The following is a 16,588-nucleotide window of genomic DNA, read 5'->3' as shown; positions in this document are numbered from 1 at the left end:
TCCTGTGGGTGAATGGTTTATTTCAGGCTTCTGGAAATAAATAGAGGCACCACAAGGGAAATAAAAGTCTTCAAAGTAAAATTACTGGCCTGCTGTGCATGTCCTTACCAAGCTGTCTTTTGGCTGGGCTGACCACTGGAATGTGTGTTGCCCAGCACTTCCACAGCAGATTTCTGCTGTTGTTTGATACATTCCTCTTTCCCAAGCCTATGTGTTTTAGTCAGTTTTTTTTAATGCACAATATAATGTATGGTGACGATTAGAAGCTCTCCCAGTGTAACAACCTGGCAACTCCGCAGTCTCAGCAACATAGGTCTATCTGCAGTGCCTCATTTAACTCATAAACTGTGTTGGTGTGAAGCCACATTTTCCTTCTTTTTTTCTTTCCTTTAACAGTGAAACATTACCTGGTGAAATGCCCCCAGAACAGGTAGGAGATTGCACTTCTCTTTGCTTTAACCCAAGGCACCAGTTTTATTTTTGTTTTGCTATCTGTGCTGAAGAATATGAGTAATATTTTCCAAAATGCTTACAGGAAGATCCCAGGCCCATGACTCATGAACGTGCCTGAAAGCCAACATCTGCTGTGCATGATAAGGGGGATCTATCTGGGCTATCTAGCTGTAGGTCCTGCAGGTGCTTCAGTGACAAGCTTCTCCTTGAGGCTCTGAGTTGCTTTTTGGAGAAACCTACTTTCATCCTGTATGGTTTTCCAGGCTTTCCTGATGCCTCACTAGATGGTAATGACTTAAACCATGCATGTATATAGGACAAACCACAGTGTTACCCAGTGATTCCCACACCCAGGAAAACAGATTGGAGTTCAAAAGCAGCTTTTCAAGGCCCACAGGCTATTCCCAGTTGAAGACTCCAAATGATGGAAAAAATTCTCCTTTTGCTTCAGTCATTAATCCTTGTCTCTTTAAATAACACCAACATCCGCAAGTTTTTGATTGAACGGTGCTATAAAACTGACTGCCATCCTATGATTTTCCTGAGATATAAATTGTGCTGTAAATGCAGTAAAGGAAAAAAAAAAAAAAAAAAAAAAAAAAAAAAAAGATGACAGAAGTATTTTACAAACAAAAAAGTTTAAAGAGGAATGCTTTATAACAACTCAGAAGAACAGCTGTTGCCCAGTTTTCAGTGACATAAAACATGTGTTTCTAGCCTTGTAGTTTAAACCCAGTATCACTTGGTATCAGAGATACTATTTCTCATAGTATCTGTAAGGATTCTATGAGATTCAATGCCAAGTAGAGCATACTCTACACCCGCAAACAGTGTATTTTTTAGTGCATTCTCATGGGGTTATCTCTGTATTCAATCTGACTGACACTCAGATATAAATAAAGTCACAATAAAATAAAAGAGAGTTCAGGAAAGGCCAGTACAAACTGAAACTTTCATGCTATTCATGGAAAGATCTTTGTTCTGTGACCCTGACCAGCCATTGCACCACACCAAAAATTTACAGACAGCTCAGCAGTTTTCATTTTCCCCTGGATGTTTTTACTTTCCTCTTTATCAGCTCCTGGGACAAAGCTGGAATTACAAAAAAAAAAAAAAAAAAACACCAAAAAAAAAAAAAAACCAAAAAACCCCAAAACAAAAAAAAAAAAAAAGAAGAGGAAGAGGGAGGAAATCAAAGTAAATCAGTAGAGGGCACAAGAAGAGGAGAAAAAAGAGACCAGACTGAAAAGATGACTGAAACCATGGAGCGTGGCATTCAGATAAAAGGGCTTGTGCTATAGAATCTGCCTCTCTGGAAACAGATGTGTGATACTACTGCAAACACTGAACTTAAATGGCTGAATATCAGGGGAAAACAAGCCAACATTATTTCTTCACTGTAAAATGGAATATCTTGAAGCACAAGAAATGCATAAGTCTATATGGATAAAAATACAGTTTCATGCATTTTAGTGTAATAAGATATGCTAATGAAAGCCCCACAAGTGCATGTGTAAAGTGCATTGACTTCAGGGTTGCAAATTAGACAGCTATGAAAGTTTTACCAGTATCATATTTTTTCACACTTGGTACCACTTATTTTATACTCTGCTCCTTTGAACTCATTTCTCTTCACCCGTGAATTCCTTGTCTTGGAACTTGATTCACACATTTAAACCCAAACTCCAGTGTCTAAATATCCACTAGGCCAAACTGATGAACTCTTTTCTATGAGATTCCTGTCACTCAAAATGACTATGCTGTGCAAAATTCAGCCTTGATCAGAGAGGCTCAGCTCCAACTCCCTTAGTGATATTTCAAACTCAAAACAGAATCCAGCTTCAAATTTACATTGATAGTTTGGTGTCTAAGAAATGTCTGTACTCCCACAGCAGTAATACCTAAGCATCTTAGAACATTTTATGTCTTGACATCATAATGGTGGTTTTTCCTTTATTGGAATTTGAAGCATAAAGGTCTAAATGATTTGCCCCAGGTCTCACAAAATGGCCTTGGTAGAAAAGGAAATTAAATCCAGATTTCCTGGGCAGGATAAAGCAAATATTTAAGTTTTGGTTTGCTACTTGACCAAGAACACGTTAAGAAAAAAAAAGAAAGAGTTAACCTAAACCCATTTCTTTCCCACATTTTAAAAATAAATACCTAAATAAAAAGGATAACTATTTTGGTGTTTTCAAACCACATAATTCAATTTTTGGGGTTGCTGTTTTTTTGTCCTTTAAATATCATCCTTCTTATTTTCTTCATTGTTATTAGATCATGTGGTCAGTTTTCAAACCCAGAAAGCCTCAGGAGGTGTAGCTTTGAAAATAGGCATTGTTTTTTTCCATCTTTTGTATTTATTTTGGCCTGAACTCCCTAGTCCTTTGGTGACTGCTCTTCTGGAAACAAATAGCTCGAGGTGAAAAAAGTATTCACCCAGAAATCTGCCCATACAGACGTCCTGGTTCCACACTGCTAGTCCAACACTGCAGGGTCAAATTCTGCCAGACTGAACCAGAACTGAGTACCCAGTCCATCCCTGGCACCTTTCACATAGCTTCCCTCTTTGGAAAATACCAAAGCAGCTCCCAGTTCACTCAAGCGGATTTTTTGTCATCCCTCTGCTGACTTAGATGACAACAGGAAAAGTCCAACTTCCTTGACTCTAACAAGGATAGTAAACCCAAAACTGTAGCAGTTTGACATCTCTTGGGACAGCCATGACCTCCAGAGAAAATGCTGCCCCAGTGCCATGACTGTTAGACACCTTCCACAGGTTTTCCCCCCAAACTCATGTATTTTTCTTGCTCTCAAGAAACTCATTAGGTCCCACAAGAAATATACAATGTGACACTGTTGAAATAGAAGCCAGGAGGCTGGAGGAGGAGCTGGAGATAAAAAACTAACTTTCCTTTTAGAAATAGAACAAGACAGGCTCACAAAGAGGCAGTGTTTCGGAGCCAAGGAGTCTTTTCTGAGCCTTCTTTAGTTTGAGGAGCACAGTTCTAAGACAGCAAGTACAGTTATTGTATCTCCCAGAATTAGTTAACCCTGTATGGCCCTGGCATTTAAAAGAAAAGCGCAAGCCATGGATACATTTCTCTGTAGCTTCACTTTTTTTTCAGTGGCAAAGCAGGAATAACCAATGCAATGAATTGACACTAAGCCTTTTCATGTATTGTGCTTAAAGTAGCTATACCAGAATAATAGTATCTTTAAGCTACACATCTGCCTTAATGACCTTGGATTATTAAAACCAAAAGCATTAAAAAAAGCACTCTTGTCCCCTTTTTGGCATTCTTTGTTCTTCACAGTTTGCTGTGTTTGGGCAATGGAGCCAGTCAGGACAGCTTCATTTCCTGCCGGTTTAAAACCATTTCATGTTTTGTTTTTAATATAGAAACAAATGGTTGTTGTGGGATAGGTTCACAACAGTGCAGGCAGACTTTGAAATTATTTTAATGCAACCCTCAGTTTACATAACTGGTGTGATTTATTTATGCATCATGAAAATATTTTACCTTTTAAACACATTAAAAAAAGAAAGCTTGGCAGCAAACCTAGGTTTTGGACTGAGTACATGGAACAGAACTCAGGAAAGTCAGCAAACCAGAGTCTTTTTGTAATCTACACAAGTGTAAATCCAGAGTGATTTTACCAATGGCAATGCCATTCATTTGGATGTGTGAAATGATAATGTCTGTTATTTTGTTATTCTTGTGTGGGCAATAGCTGAGACATCTTAACTTTCATTAAGGTTTTGGCCCAGTTTGAATATTTTATTCTATTAATATAAAGAGAATGTTTCATTATGCAGAAGAACCTGGAGAGGAACAGCAACCTGGGACAAATTATTTAAGATTCAGTGAAATCAGTGTTGTCAGTGTTATGACTATGGAGACCCTGGTTGGATCCCATTATGTGGTGTAACTCACAACCGCAGAACAGAAACATCTTCACAACCACACTGCCTTAATTTTTCTCAGAGTCCCAGGTATGGTCATATGCATCTGAGCAACAACTGCTTACCAAGTCACCTCCACTACCGTAGCCATCATAACTAACTGCGATACACTCTTCCTCCCATCCCAGCTGTAAGTTATCTTTCATTAGCTGTTAAGAAAATACAATTTTATTTCACATTAGTTGCAAGCTAGCAGCACTGCACAGTGACCACAGCTCAGCTGACACACACTGATAGTGACTGCAATCTGACTGCGTATCCAAACCCTAAATATTCACAGCAGGATTTATGATCTAAGGCTTTTGGAGATGTGAAGGGTAAAAATCCCGTGTGAGTTTGTATAAGTCACCTAAACTGTTTGCACCTCTGGCCCTCAAGGACAGACAGGTACAAGCTCATCCTGGCTGAAGCAATGGGTCATACATGTTTTTAAGGAATAGGTGCTATAAAATGATTTTTGTTTATGCTTGACATTGTGTTTTCTGCCCCAGGACAGATCACACTCTTGAGTTTCTCAGCTTGTATGGTTGAAAAAATGCAAGACCCAGAGCATGTCCAATGCCTGTAAGAAGTTTTTCAGCATATCCCCAGGTCAAAATCCAAGTTGTTGGGCAGGGACTCTCACAAGTAGGAGGCGATGTGTTTGCATGAACTCACTGGAATGAACTGTCTTTCCCTGCACTGCCTTCACTTTTCCGTCACATATGGGCCTCTGCTTTGCAGCTCTGGGGAGACAGTTACCAGTGTGACAAGCATGTCCCCTCTACAGCCCAAGAAGGTAAAGAAAAAGAAAGAGAATCTGGAGCAGCCGCCAGCCATCCCAGCAAAAGGTATGATAACAGAGATGTAGAGGTGTTTCAAATCCTGAACACAATTATAGTGGCATACCAGTGTGGGATGTGACCTGCGCTTGCTCCCATTAGTGGGGGAAGAAATGGTCCGTGCCTGCTCCTGGGACCAACATTTTGCCTCCCTGCAGCTTTAACTATTGAAAAGCTAGTCACCAAGTCCAAGCAAAAGGTCTCACCTCTCAGTAATCAGAAGAGGCAGAGGAACCTCTATAGCAATATTCAGGCAGGATGAAATTTCATGTTGGGGGTAGGCTGAGGGAAGCCAGCACACTGCACTCTTAAAATTTCAGGTCACTTGAGAAATCAAGCAAGCTGAGCAGATAATGATCAACCTCTTGGGTTGGTCTCAGGGGCCTCACTTTTGAAGAAGATTTGTCATTGCCTCTGGGGTCAGTCTCACAAACACTTGCTGTACTTTCTGAGCTCTACTGCCAGTGCCAAGACACTGGGAGAGAGGACAGGAAGGACCTGAAGGTTTACTGTGGGTTAGATCACAAGTGGACTGTTCTGCAGGGGTATAGTTGCTTTGGATTCTGCACACAAACAGCATGTTTTGCATATCATATTTGTTAATCCTATGGGGCTCTTTTTTCTAATTTGTAAACCCTATGCTTCATTTTAAAATATTACCTGAAATACAGTTAAACTCTGGTATAAATACATGTATTTGCTCCTAATCTGCTATTAATCTGTATTTTATAAACTGCTAATGTATATACTAAAAATGTCAGTGAATGACGATGATATAAAATGTTCCCTTAATATTTATTTCTATAGCTCCAATAGCCAATAATTTTCCTAAGCCCAAGCTCTTGAAACCTCAAAGAAAATTGATCCTGGTAAGTAATTTTCTATGACATTATTCTCCCCATATTTTTCTTTCTCAATACAATGGTTGTATTATTGCCAGAACTTTAGATTCAGAAATTATAAATTGGCTTTAAAAATAGTATTTTTTTTTAAAGTAATACTTTTTAAAGTAATTAATTATCGTGGCTTTGGTTTTTTCTTCACATTGAGCATTAGGTTACACTGGATGATGTTTTCCACCTTTTCAGCAGTCATCATGTCTACAAATGTATCCTGTTCTTAAATAAAACCTGCAAGTGATTCTCACATTCCCCTGGCAGCTGGTGCTTTGGAAATATACCAGTTACTGACAGAATTATAACTGTACTGGTCATACTGCTTTTGAGACTTTTCAAGTCAGAAATAGGGAGCCTGATTCTACCCTGTTGTGGTGTAAGTCAGGAATAACTGGATTGGAGGTGTAAGGTGTATGTATATAGCTCATACTAAGGAAAAAAGCCTCACATGATAATTTCTGTTTGAATCCGTACATATATATGCCAGACAAAACAGAGTGGTGCTTCTCTCCTATAGTAACAAAGCAATACCTGAACAAGACATCCAGGGGTCATAGAGTTTTATACAACTAACTTCAGCTGCCTTTATAAAGAGGGTAGTCTTCTAGACTTTCTATATAATCATGAGAAAGAGAGGTGAGTGAGAGTAGGAGCCTGGTGCTTCTACTAATTCAGACTAGATGCTCTGAATTGCCTGCTGGGAATCCTTTCTTCTCTAGCAATACAGAAAGCCCAGAGTGAGTAACACCCTAACTTAGATGAAGTGAAAATTTATGTGCCTAAATTTAAGCCATGTGAATAACCCAGAAGCCCCTATGATGACTTTGACTTTCAAGTGGGGCCTAGACTTCGGAACCTTCCCACCAATTTTCAGTAAATACTCTCTGCCCTTTTAAGCATGGTCAGGGTACGATCCAGGGTACCTGGTGACTTCAGAACAGCTCAGGTAAAAACTTAGGCAATATTGCTGCTTGGGTACGAAGTTCACATCTCCTCGTCCTGCAGGGATTGCTCCTTGCCCACGCACTGCTTATGCAGGTCAGGTTTCAGTAGTGGAAGAGGTAGAGTTCTCTAAGTATATGATAAAACCTTTATATCCATGGAGGTAATTGTGTTAAGCCAAAGATATGCTAATAGTACAAAGACACAGACGGGAGCACTTGGCATCAGGGAATGACAGCCACCCTTTGTTATGCACACACTACATTAATCACTGTGCCAAGGCACACAGGTACATCCGAAATCAGTCTTCAGCCCTCCTAGGAGAAGCCCTCATCAGCTAAAGCACTCAGACTCTTCCTGCAGGTCAAAAAGCACATCAACACATACTGAACTTGAGGTAAATCTGTTTCCAGATGCTTTTTCTTTCTGGAATAAATCCAAGGATAACAAATAGCTGTTGGCTCTTCCCTACTTCCTATGCAACCCCAGTCAAGGTTCAGCCTCTTTAGAGGTGAGCAAGAATAAGCTTTTTCAAACAATGAAATCAGCTTTGTCTTCCCTAGCGTGACTGAGGATCCACACGCTGCCAGTCAGCAGACTCAGTTTAATGTCTTGCAGTTGGATTCGAGTCTGGCAGCTGTTTCCATATGTTGCACTTTTCTCTTTCATATTCACCTCAGAGTGCACCCAGGGAGACACTGCAGCCTGCAGAAAACCCACGATCTATGAACGTTAGTTTTAAATCAAAAAGTAATCAAAGAAAAATGATCCAAAATATTTTCAAGACCTGAACTCACCCATCAATAAAGTGCAATAAAGGGTAAAGTAAACTAAAACCAAGTCAGTCTATCAGGCTGCATTCAGCAGCTGAGCAGGACACTCCCCAGAGCTGTTTTCCATTTCTGTTTCTCTTGCCTCCCTTTACACCATGGTTAAACCTCCTTGGTTTAGTATTATCAGTAAAAAAAAAAAAAAAAAAAAAAAAGGATTTTTTTTTCTGCTTTTAAATGATTTTTCAGTGAGGAAATTGAACAAATTGAAGCACAAGAAGTTTCAACAAAGATACAAAATGGTAATAAATTAATCTAAATGAAGCATTATATTGATCTGCAACAAACTTGCCTCCTCATTTTGTTTTAGTTTTCAAAAAGTTCTCAGATTTCAAATTCTTAGTCTGCTTTGGGGAAAAAAAAACCCAAACAAAACCCAACCATCATCCTGCCAAATCTCTGCAGGATTAAGGGTTTTTTTTTTCTGCTAGAACTATTGCACAGCTGACGTCCGCGCGCTAGGTCTTTTTCTCACTGATGGCACATGATAATGGTCACTACAAAGACAGACTCAAATTGCTGTATTTCTGGATGACTTCTGCAACTTCCTTGTGCAACCCAAGGAAGGTACAAGGCACAAGGAGAATATTTTAGAAAACCTAAGCAAACAAGAGAGAGTATAAGGGAACATTACAAAATAATTCTAGTGTTTTGGGAAATTTTTTGTAATAACCTAAATACCAGCAAAATTATTTCCAGAGGACATGTGCTTCTGGTTTCTTGAAAGATGTTTATAATAAGCTAGAGAATTTCTTTTGTTGTTAACGTGCTGGAGTGGGTTGCAGTATAATTTTACAAGAATACAATAACCTGGATAAAATATGGACATAATCTCAATGAAAATTAAAAAAAAGAGAGAAAGCCTAATATTGCGTTCAATTACACAGCCTTGAGTAAAGAATTTTTAAAACTCTGCTTAAGTCATATTGCTTTTGCTTTAGCCAGAATAACAATTCTATGCTCCCCTTGTTGCAAAAATATTCCCCATCAGCGTCATTCTCTATTAGCATCAATGAAAAATGTGTACAGATCAAAAGAAATAGAGATGCTGAAATGCAAAAAGGGATTGTTTTTATAGCATGCAAGAAGCACAGAGAGTCATTAGGAAGAAGAAAATTCTAGGGGCCCACAATTTCTGCTCTCCAAGGGCTGTTCTGCTATAGCCTTAGCCCTTTGAGTTGGCAGAGATGAATCTTAAACTTCTTCAAACAAATTTTCCAGTAAGCCTTTCATTGCATCCTAGAGATTAGTTGTCATAGCCCGAGCATGTCAGTCGCAGAACATCATCAAAATGAAAAGGTTCCAGGGTCTTTTCTTGAAGGTTTGCACCACCAAGGTTAGGAGCTCCTGTGTGATTCACTAGAGCAAATGGAAGGGATAAGACTTCAGGTTAGACCAAATCCTGCAATATTTACTTACGCAAAATTTTTGTTGACTTTATCATCTGCACCCTAAATTTGAAGGGAAGGAATACGTGCACTGATAAGACAGGCTATAGTGAATCTTCCCTATTCGGTTGCTGACTTATGTGGCCTCTGCTAAATCATATAACCATCCCACTTTGAAATCAGGGAAACATATCATGTGTTACAAGTAATTTTAGTTCTTCAAACATGTTGTACATGCACGCAGTACGTAAGAGTTAGCTTCTGCTGTTCCTACATTGAGTAACCGCTTTACTGGAGTGTATCTGGCTTCTTTTGTTCCCCACCACAGAATACATATTGTTCCTGTGTGACTTGTGAAGCAGAGTACTCTCAGTGAGGGCAGCTGAGCTAATTAAGGGAAGCATCCTTTTACCTTCAGCCCATATAGCGTAGACAGGGTTGTTTATCTCAGAATTGATTCGATCGCCAGTGGATCAGCACCATGTGATGACTGGGATTTTCTTTTGATGATGATAATGATGTAAAAGCTACTTGAGAGACAGGAACATTTGCCTTCTTGGCCACAAGAGCACATTGCTGGCTCATGGTCATCCTCCTATCCACCAGGACCCCCAGGTCCCTTTCCCCTTCACTACTTTCCAGCAGGTCAACCCCCAACCTGTACTGGTACATGGGGTTGTTCTTCCCCAGATGCAAGACTCTACACTTGCCCTTGTTAAATTTCATCAAGTTTCTCCCCGCCCAACTCTCCAGCCTGTCCAGGTCTCGCTGAATGGCAGCACAGTCCTCTGGTGTGTCAGCCACTCCTCCCAGTTTTGTGTCATCAGCAAACTTGCTGAGGGTGCACTCAGTTCCCTCATCCAGGTCATTGATGAAAATATTAAACAGCACCGGTCCCAGCACCGACCCCTGAGGAACTCCACTAGTCACAGACCTCCAGCTAGATTCTGCGCCATTGACCACAACTCTCTGCCTTCTTCCTTTCAACCAGTTCTCGATCCACCTCACTACTTGATCGTCAAGCCCACACTTCCTTAGCTTATCTATGAGGATGCTGTGGGAGACAGTATCAAATGCCTTACTGAAATCAAGAAAAACTACATCTACCGCTCTACCATCATCCCTCCACCTAGTCACTTCCTCATAGAAGGCTATAAGGTTGGTCATACATGACTTCCCCCTCATAAAACCATGTTGGCTGTTCTTAATGACCCCCTCATCCTTGATATGCCTAGTGATGGAGTCAAGAATAAGTTGTTCCATCACCTTTCCAGGGATGGAGGTAAGGCTGACCGGTCTATAATTACCCGGGTCCTCCTTCTTGCCCTTCTTATAGATTGGTGTGACCTTTGCCATCCGCCAATCCTCAGGCACCTCGCCCGTTTCCCACGACTTACCAAAGATGATGGAAAGTGGCCTAGCAATGACCTCCGCCAGCTCCCTCAGCACCCGTGGGTGCATTCCATCCGGACCCATCGATTTACAGATGTCCAGATTGCATAGCTGATCCCTAACCCAATCCTCATCTACCAAAGCAAACTCCTCCTTTGTCCTGACTCCTTCTGGGGGTGTCAGGATGATGGAGCTAGGCTTTTTTCAGTGATATCCAGTGATAGGACAAGGGGCAATGGGTGTAAACTGGAGCATAGGAAGTTCCACGTTAACATCAGGAAGAACTTCTTTACTGTAAGAGTGACAGAGCACTGGAACAGGTTGCCCAGGGGGGTTGTGGAGTCTCCTACACTGGAGATATTCAAGGCCCGCCTGGACAAGTTCCTGTGTGATGTACTGTAGGTTACCCTGCTCTTGCAGGGGGGTTGGACTAGATGATCTTTTTAGGTCCCTTCCAACCCTTGGGATTCTGTGATTCTGTGATTCTGTGACTTACGGTTACCTAAGATGGAGGGGAATTTCTGGAAGTAATTTTGTTTACTTTGGGTGAAAGCTTGATCTTTGGCACCCATTCTACCTGCCTGCCTTTTTCAGGCACCACCTCTATATTTTATGCTGAGATTTGCAAAGCCAGCTCAGAGATCTGGATTCCCAGGTGTTTATAGATGTAACAAGTGGGGAGCTCAGGTTCCCTTCTGCAGTTTTGAAAATTCCATCTTTATTTGCTTTATAGACCAAGTGCTGACAGTGTACTGAGCACCAGTGACTGCAGGACAGGATAGTCCCTGTACGGAAAGTGCTTACTCTGTAACGAGTAATACGTCTGAAAGTCTGAATTTGCTAGTATTTGTTCAAAGGACAGCTTTGCTGCTACTGCTGTGTCCTTAAAGCAGAAGGGTGCTGAGCAGTAACTTGACATAGCTTTCACTTGTGGAACTAAAAAGGCTGTGACTTGGTCTTATCATCTGCATGTACTCAGCAAAATCAAGCTTTCAGCATTACACATTTGGCTCAGCGCTCCACATCGGTGTATACTCCTCAGTCAAGCAATGAAGGCAGGTGCCCTTTAAGCTGCCCAGAAGCTTAAATTTCCTTTACCTGAAAAACTTATGTTTCAGGAGTGCATTTCCCATTGTACAACAAAACAGCCAGGTCCGCCTTACATCAGAACCAGTGACCATGCTGTCCTTTTTGTAAAGGGGTCTAGGTGAGTGAGTGATTACCATGTCAGAGCTGTGAAATGTAAAGAGCTGCTTTGGATTTTGATTGCTGGCAAATTTGTGCCTTCTAAGCTGTGCTCCAGCCCGTTGTCCCACAGTTTCAGCCCCACAACAAATTTACCCTTTGCAAGATTGTTCCTGATGGGTGAATTGACTTTTTTCTGTTTTCATTTTCATATTACAATTAAGCACTGCATCATTGAAAGCAGTTTTATACCATATGCATAAAGCTAGCTGCAAAAAATGGATTAATAATTTTTTTTGCACACCTAGTAGGATTTCTCATTAGTCTTAACCTGTAGGTATCATTGGCCCTTTCTTAGAGAAAGAAAAAGGAACTTACATACATCTGTTCAGTAATTTGTGGATTCTGGATCTGGAAACAATCAGGTCTTATTTTCTCCTGGATTATTTTAATTAAAAGCTGTGCCACCCTCTGTTAGAAGAGTTGTTTCCTCCACAGTACGTAACAATGGGTGATGATTTAAGCTCCCAATTTCTTAAGGCTTTATTGATCTCCACAGATGTCAAGCAACATTGTATATATGATATACAAAAGAGTGAACATTTTTTTCCTTGACTCCCTGTGAGTCTTGAATATTCCATCCAGTCCACATAATTTCTCTCTTCCAAAACAAATATTCCTTTTTTTTTTTTTTTCTTTTGCAGTCTCTCCTTAGGATCTAAGATGTACATAGGAACATGAATATTATTTACACATTCATGTTGACACTCAGAACACAACATATTCAAAACTATTGAGATATGGCTGCTTTCCCATTCAGATCACAGGTTGCTGTCTTTACCCCCAAGAAGGAAGAGTTTGTATAAATACATAAAATCTCTTGCTGGAATTGTGTCAAGACTTGTGCATTTACAAAATCACACAGCAGATGATTTTTGTGTGATGACACATTTGGAGTAATAAAAGTGTCACCAGAGAATGTTAATTACTTCCTTGGGCCTTTGTGAAGGATAAGAAGAAACCAGCCTGATTTCCAGCAATGTTGGTTTAGAATCTGGGAATAACTGCAACTGTAAAAGGAATAAAGTGTTAGCAAAGATGTTCCCTAAAGGCCGTTAAAACAAGCCGGACAAAATTCTGCCAGTTATATTTAATTCTATAAATGAAAAAAGATGGACAGGCTCACCCCTTAGAGTTGACACCTGTCCTACATTTGTGCGATTCTATTTCTTTAAAATAAAATCATTCAATTGGACTTAGTAAATCTTTTTTGTCCCTGACTTTGTTATCATAACTTGTGTGGATTCACAAGCAAAATTTAGATGCAATGATGAAAGAGATTTTACAAATTGTTGTAGATATTGTTCCCAGGGAATCTGAGAAGTACTTTTCTTTCTAGGGAGTAAAAAATAAGTAACTTAATGGAAAGAACCCATCCTTTTTAACTGCTAGTGTCACTAAAAGTCATACTTCCTACTTTCTGTTTTTTCCAATGTCACATTCCTCAGGTTTAGCAGTGGGAAGACGATATCTCCCTTGATATTTCATCACGCTTACTGACCAGTAGTTGCATTTCTAAGGGGTAACTCATCTTGCAGATCTAGCCTCAGATTTTCCTGAAGGTCTGCAGAAGTAATTTTTGATGCTTCTCTCTCCCAGGGGAACCTCTGGCTCTCTGCCTGCAGGCAGGACATTGACAGTGGTAAACATCCAAGGCTCTAAACATTAAAAAAAACCCTCTCTGAATCCTGAGTTACTATTTCAATGAGGGAGCCATCCCACTAAAGTTCATAGGGTTTGAGCATTAAGTGTACCTATGTCCCTGAAGGAGCACTACTGATTTCAGCACAGCTGAAACTACACATTCTAGAGAGAGTGGCTTTACAGTGTATATTAAAAACCAGGACTGTCAAAGGCTAGTCCTTTTCTCTCTGAAGCTACAGTAAGTTTTCCCACTATTAACTTTGCAAAATCCTGCCTAATCTGACTGTTAGCATGTGCGGTCTTCCCCTGTCCTGGTGGCCCAGACAAAGGAGTTGCAGCCTGTCAACCAAACACACTGAATCTTCACTCTTGCCCTCACCAATGTAACCAACCCTCTGGTGGTGGCCAGCCTAGCAGCCAAAGGCCATCCCCTCCCATAGCTTCAAAAATAATGCTTACGAAAAGCAGATATGCAGAGGAGAAGATGGCCTGGCCATTTCCCTTAGGCTGCATGCAGTGTGCAGTTTCCTCCCATCTGGGCCTGCATGCAGAGAAGCAAGAGTCTGTCCTTATAGCCAAAGCCCATCCAGTTGGCCTGGAGAGTCCTGTCCAGACACTTTCTGACTAAGTGTGCTCAGGCAGTGAAACAGGATGCTCCTAAGCTGTGCCATCTGGACAATATCTTCATTTTTTCTGTGGAGCTCTTTACCAAGAGTGACTACAAAACAGGATGTTTCTTAAATGTGAAAGAAAAAAGGCCAAAGACAAAGTTTGTTTTTTGCAAGAGAAAGGGAGAGAAGAAACTGTAGTTTCAGCATGTGCTTGCTAAGAAAGTTATTTCATGGCACCGGGGAAGGACTGCTTTGTGCTGTGGAGTAACCTGGAGAAAAGTGCAGTTCTTAGAGACTGTATCACATGAACCTCACCACCACCTCCTCATGCTATGCCTTTCCCATTTGCATTTCCTACAGCAGCCCTGTGGCACCACAGTGTGCACCCAACAGCACAGCATGGACAGTCCACAGGTGGCAATTGGCCATGTACTGGCAATCAAACCAGTAAATATATGTATAATTGGCAAGGTTTTATCCTTGCTGACCTAATCCATTCACCCATGACAAACGGCATGCCAGCGAGGGTGGGGATTCATTTTCATGCATTGCTGCAGGAAATTGGAGTTACTAAAAATAATATGAAGCTCTAACTGGAACTTGGTATATATGCTTGTTAAATTCAGAAAATCCAGAGCTGAAAATTATACACATAGAAAGCATAGTTTTCTTTTCGTGGTCTCATGTTAAAATCATTCTGCTTCATATTCCAGAAACTCCATCACATGCAGTCATACAGACACAGAATTCCAAAGCAAATGTCTGCAGTAGCAGTCACTAAAATATTTAAGATTGAAGTGAACTTGAAAGTGAGCACTTTTCTGCTTCTTTTTGATAATAAGAATCAGGGGAATTACTATTTTTTAAATTAGAAATTTAAAATTTCACGTTCATTTTGTCATGTTCATTATAACTGGTGTTGTCATGGAACAGCAACGTTGCAGAAATCTGTACGTGCAAGTTGGCACTAGCATCAGTTGTTTTTCCAGAAAAATTAAATTTATGAGGTTAATATTTGCTTGTTTTCTTCATAAGTAATTGCAAGTTTGGATTAAAGTGTTCTTAGTGAACACTTCAAGAACTTTCAGTCCGATAGTTACTTACAGTAGGCATCCTTGAGACTGCTAAGAAACAAACCAGCTAGGCCTAGGAAGAGCAAAATTGACATTCCTGATAATTATGACATAAAAATCTGAGTAATTTTCATTAAAAACCCAACCCTTCTGGGTAATTCCTAACACATTTGTATATTGGATAAACCCAATAAGAACAAAACTATGTATATGTATACTTCAGTTTCTTTTAAATATTCGCATGATAGACTTTGCAGATTGTTTATTAAGAAAAAGGTTCCTATAAGTGAGCTCTATCAAACTGTTCCCTATGGGAAGCCCTGTGGCTGGAATGAACTAAAATTAAACTGGAAGAAATCTGAAGGAGGAATCATTTTGTATTTGCCAGAAGATACACTGGAAAATGACGAATCTTCCTAATTTATATTTCTGCAAACTGTGTGATCCCAAGATGAGAAAACAGACATGCAAGATAAAGACTGTATCTAGAAATGTCTCATTGGAATAGAACCCTATTTGAAGAAATCATTGCAATGTTATTTAAGAACAGTGATGTAATTTTTCAGGAAAGGATGTTGTAGCCATAGAAATCCCATTGACCCTCTAAGTGAAGAGCCAGGATGGAGAGAGAGAGGTGAATGGCAGGTTAGTCATTATCTCTTCCTCTTTTGCCCTAATATCAGTCCCACCTATAACATCAGTAATTAAAGTCAAGCTATAGTTCCAAAAACCTAGGTTGTGGAAGGGTTCCAGGTTCACATTGCCAACACGTTATCCAGTCCAAATGAGAGATGAAATTGTAGAATGAGTTTTCTTTCTGTGCCTGTTAAAAAAAAAAAAACCAAATAAAAATTAAAAATTGGGTTTGGACAAACAAACCAGCACAATTAAATTATACGTGGTTGATAAATGAAGTACAGAAGAGTATACAGAATAAAACCCTGGCTACCATAGGTATTTTAAAGTAGAGTTGGCTTCCATGCACTGTTATTACACATCCTTTGCTGAAAACTGTATACCTTTCACAATTTTGAACCTCCTGTGTGTTTCCTCATATTTTCAATCAAATTATTACATACTAGAAATATGCATAAGGGAAATTATTCTACACATTTTATGGTTTGCTGTTGCTTGTAGCAGTAATTGAAGTACCTTTTCCACTTATGAAAGTACTAATTTTATTTGGTTTTATTGCTTTTCTAGATGCAATTATTTATTTAGTGTGTTTTGGCTTTATTAAATTATGTTTACTATAGGAACATCATAAAAATGTATGAAAGCAACACATCAGCCACTACTGCCCAATGACTTGTTTTGGGGAATCTA

At 39.9% G+C, this 16,588-nt stretch overlaps 1 protein-coding gene across 3 annotated transcripts in view; it reads left to right on the top strand.

The window, feature by feature from the left end:
- Nucleotides 1-16,588, top strand: part of VSTM4 (V-set and transmembrane domain containing 4) — an 88,771-nt gene that overhangs the window by 19,604 nt on the left and 52,579 nt on the right. For 2 of the 3 annotated variants that reach the window (XM_065671838.1, XM_065671837.1), the window contains exons 5-7: nucleotides 397-430; nucleotides 5,144-5,250; nucleotides 6,049-6,110. In XM_065671838.1, the coding sequence (XP_065527910.1) occupies nucleotides 397-430; nucleotides 5,144-5,250; nucleotides 6,049-6,110 (203 nt within the window). Of the gene's footprint in view, nucleotides 1-396; nucleotides 431-5,143; nucleotides 5,251-6,048; nucleotides 6,111-12,578; nucleotides 13,025-16,588 lie in introns of those variants that run through there. The other variant, XM_065671839.1, reaches the window with a different exon arrangement.

Source organism: Lathamus discolor, chromosome 3, assembly GCF_037157495.1.
Source record: "Lathamus discolor isolate bLatDis1 chromosome 3, bLatDis1.hap1, whole genome shotgun sequence".
NCBI lineage: Eukaryota > Metazoa > Chordata > Aves > Psittaciformes > Psittacidae > Lathamus > Lathamus discolor.
The sequence above is the reverse complement of the archived record's forward strand: the minus strand, read 5'-3'. Positions and strand labels throughout refer to the sequence as shown.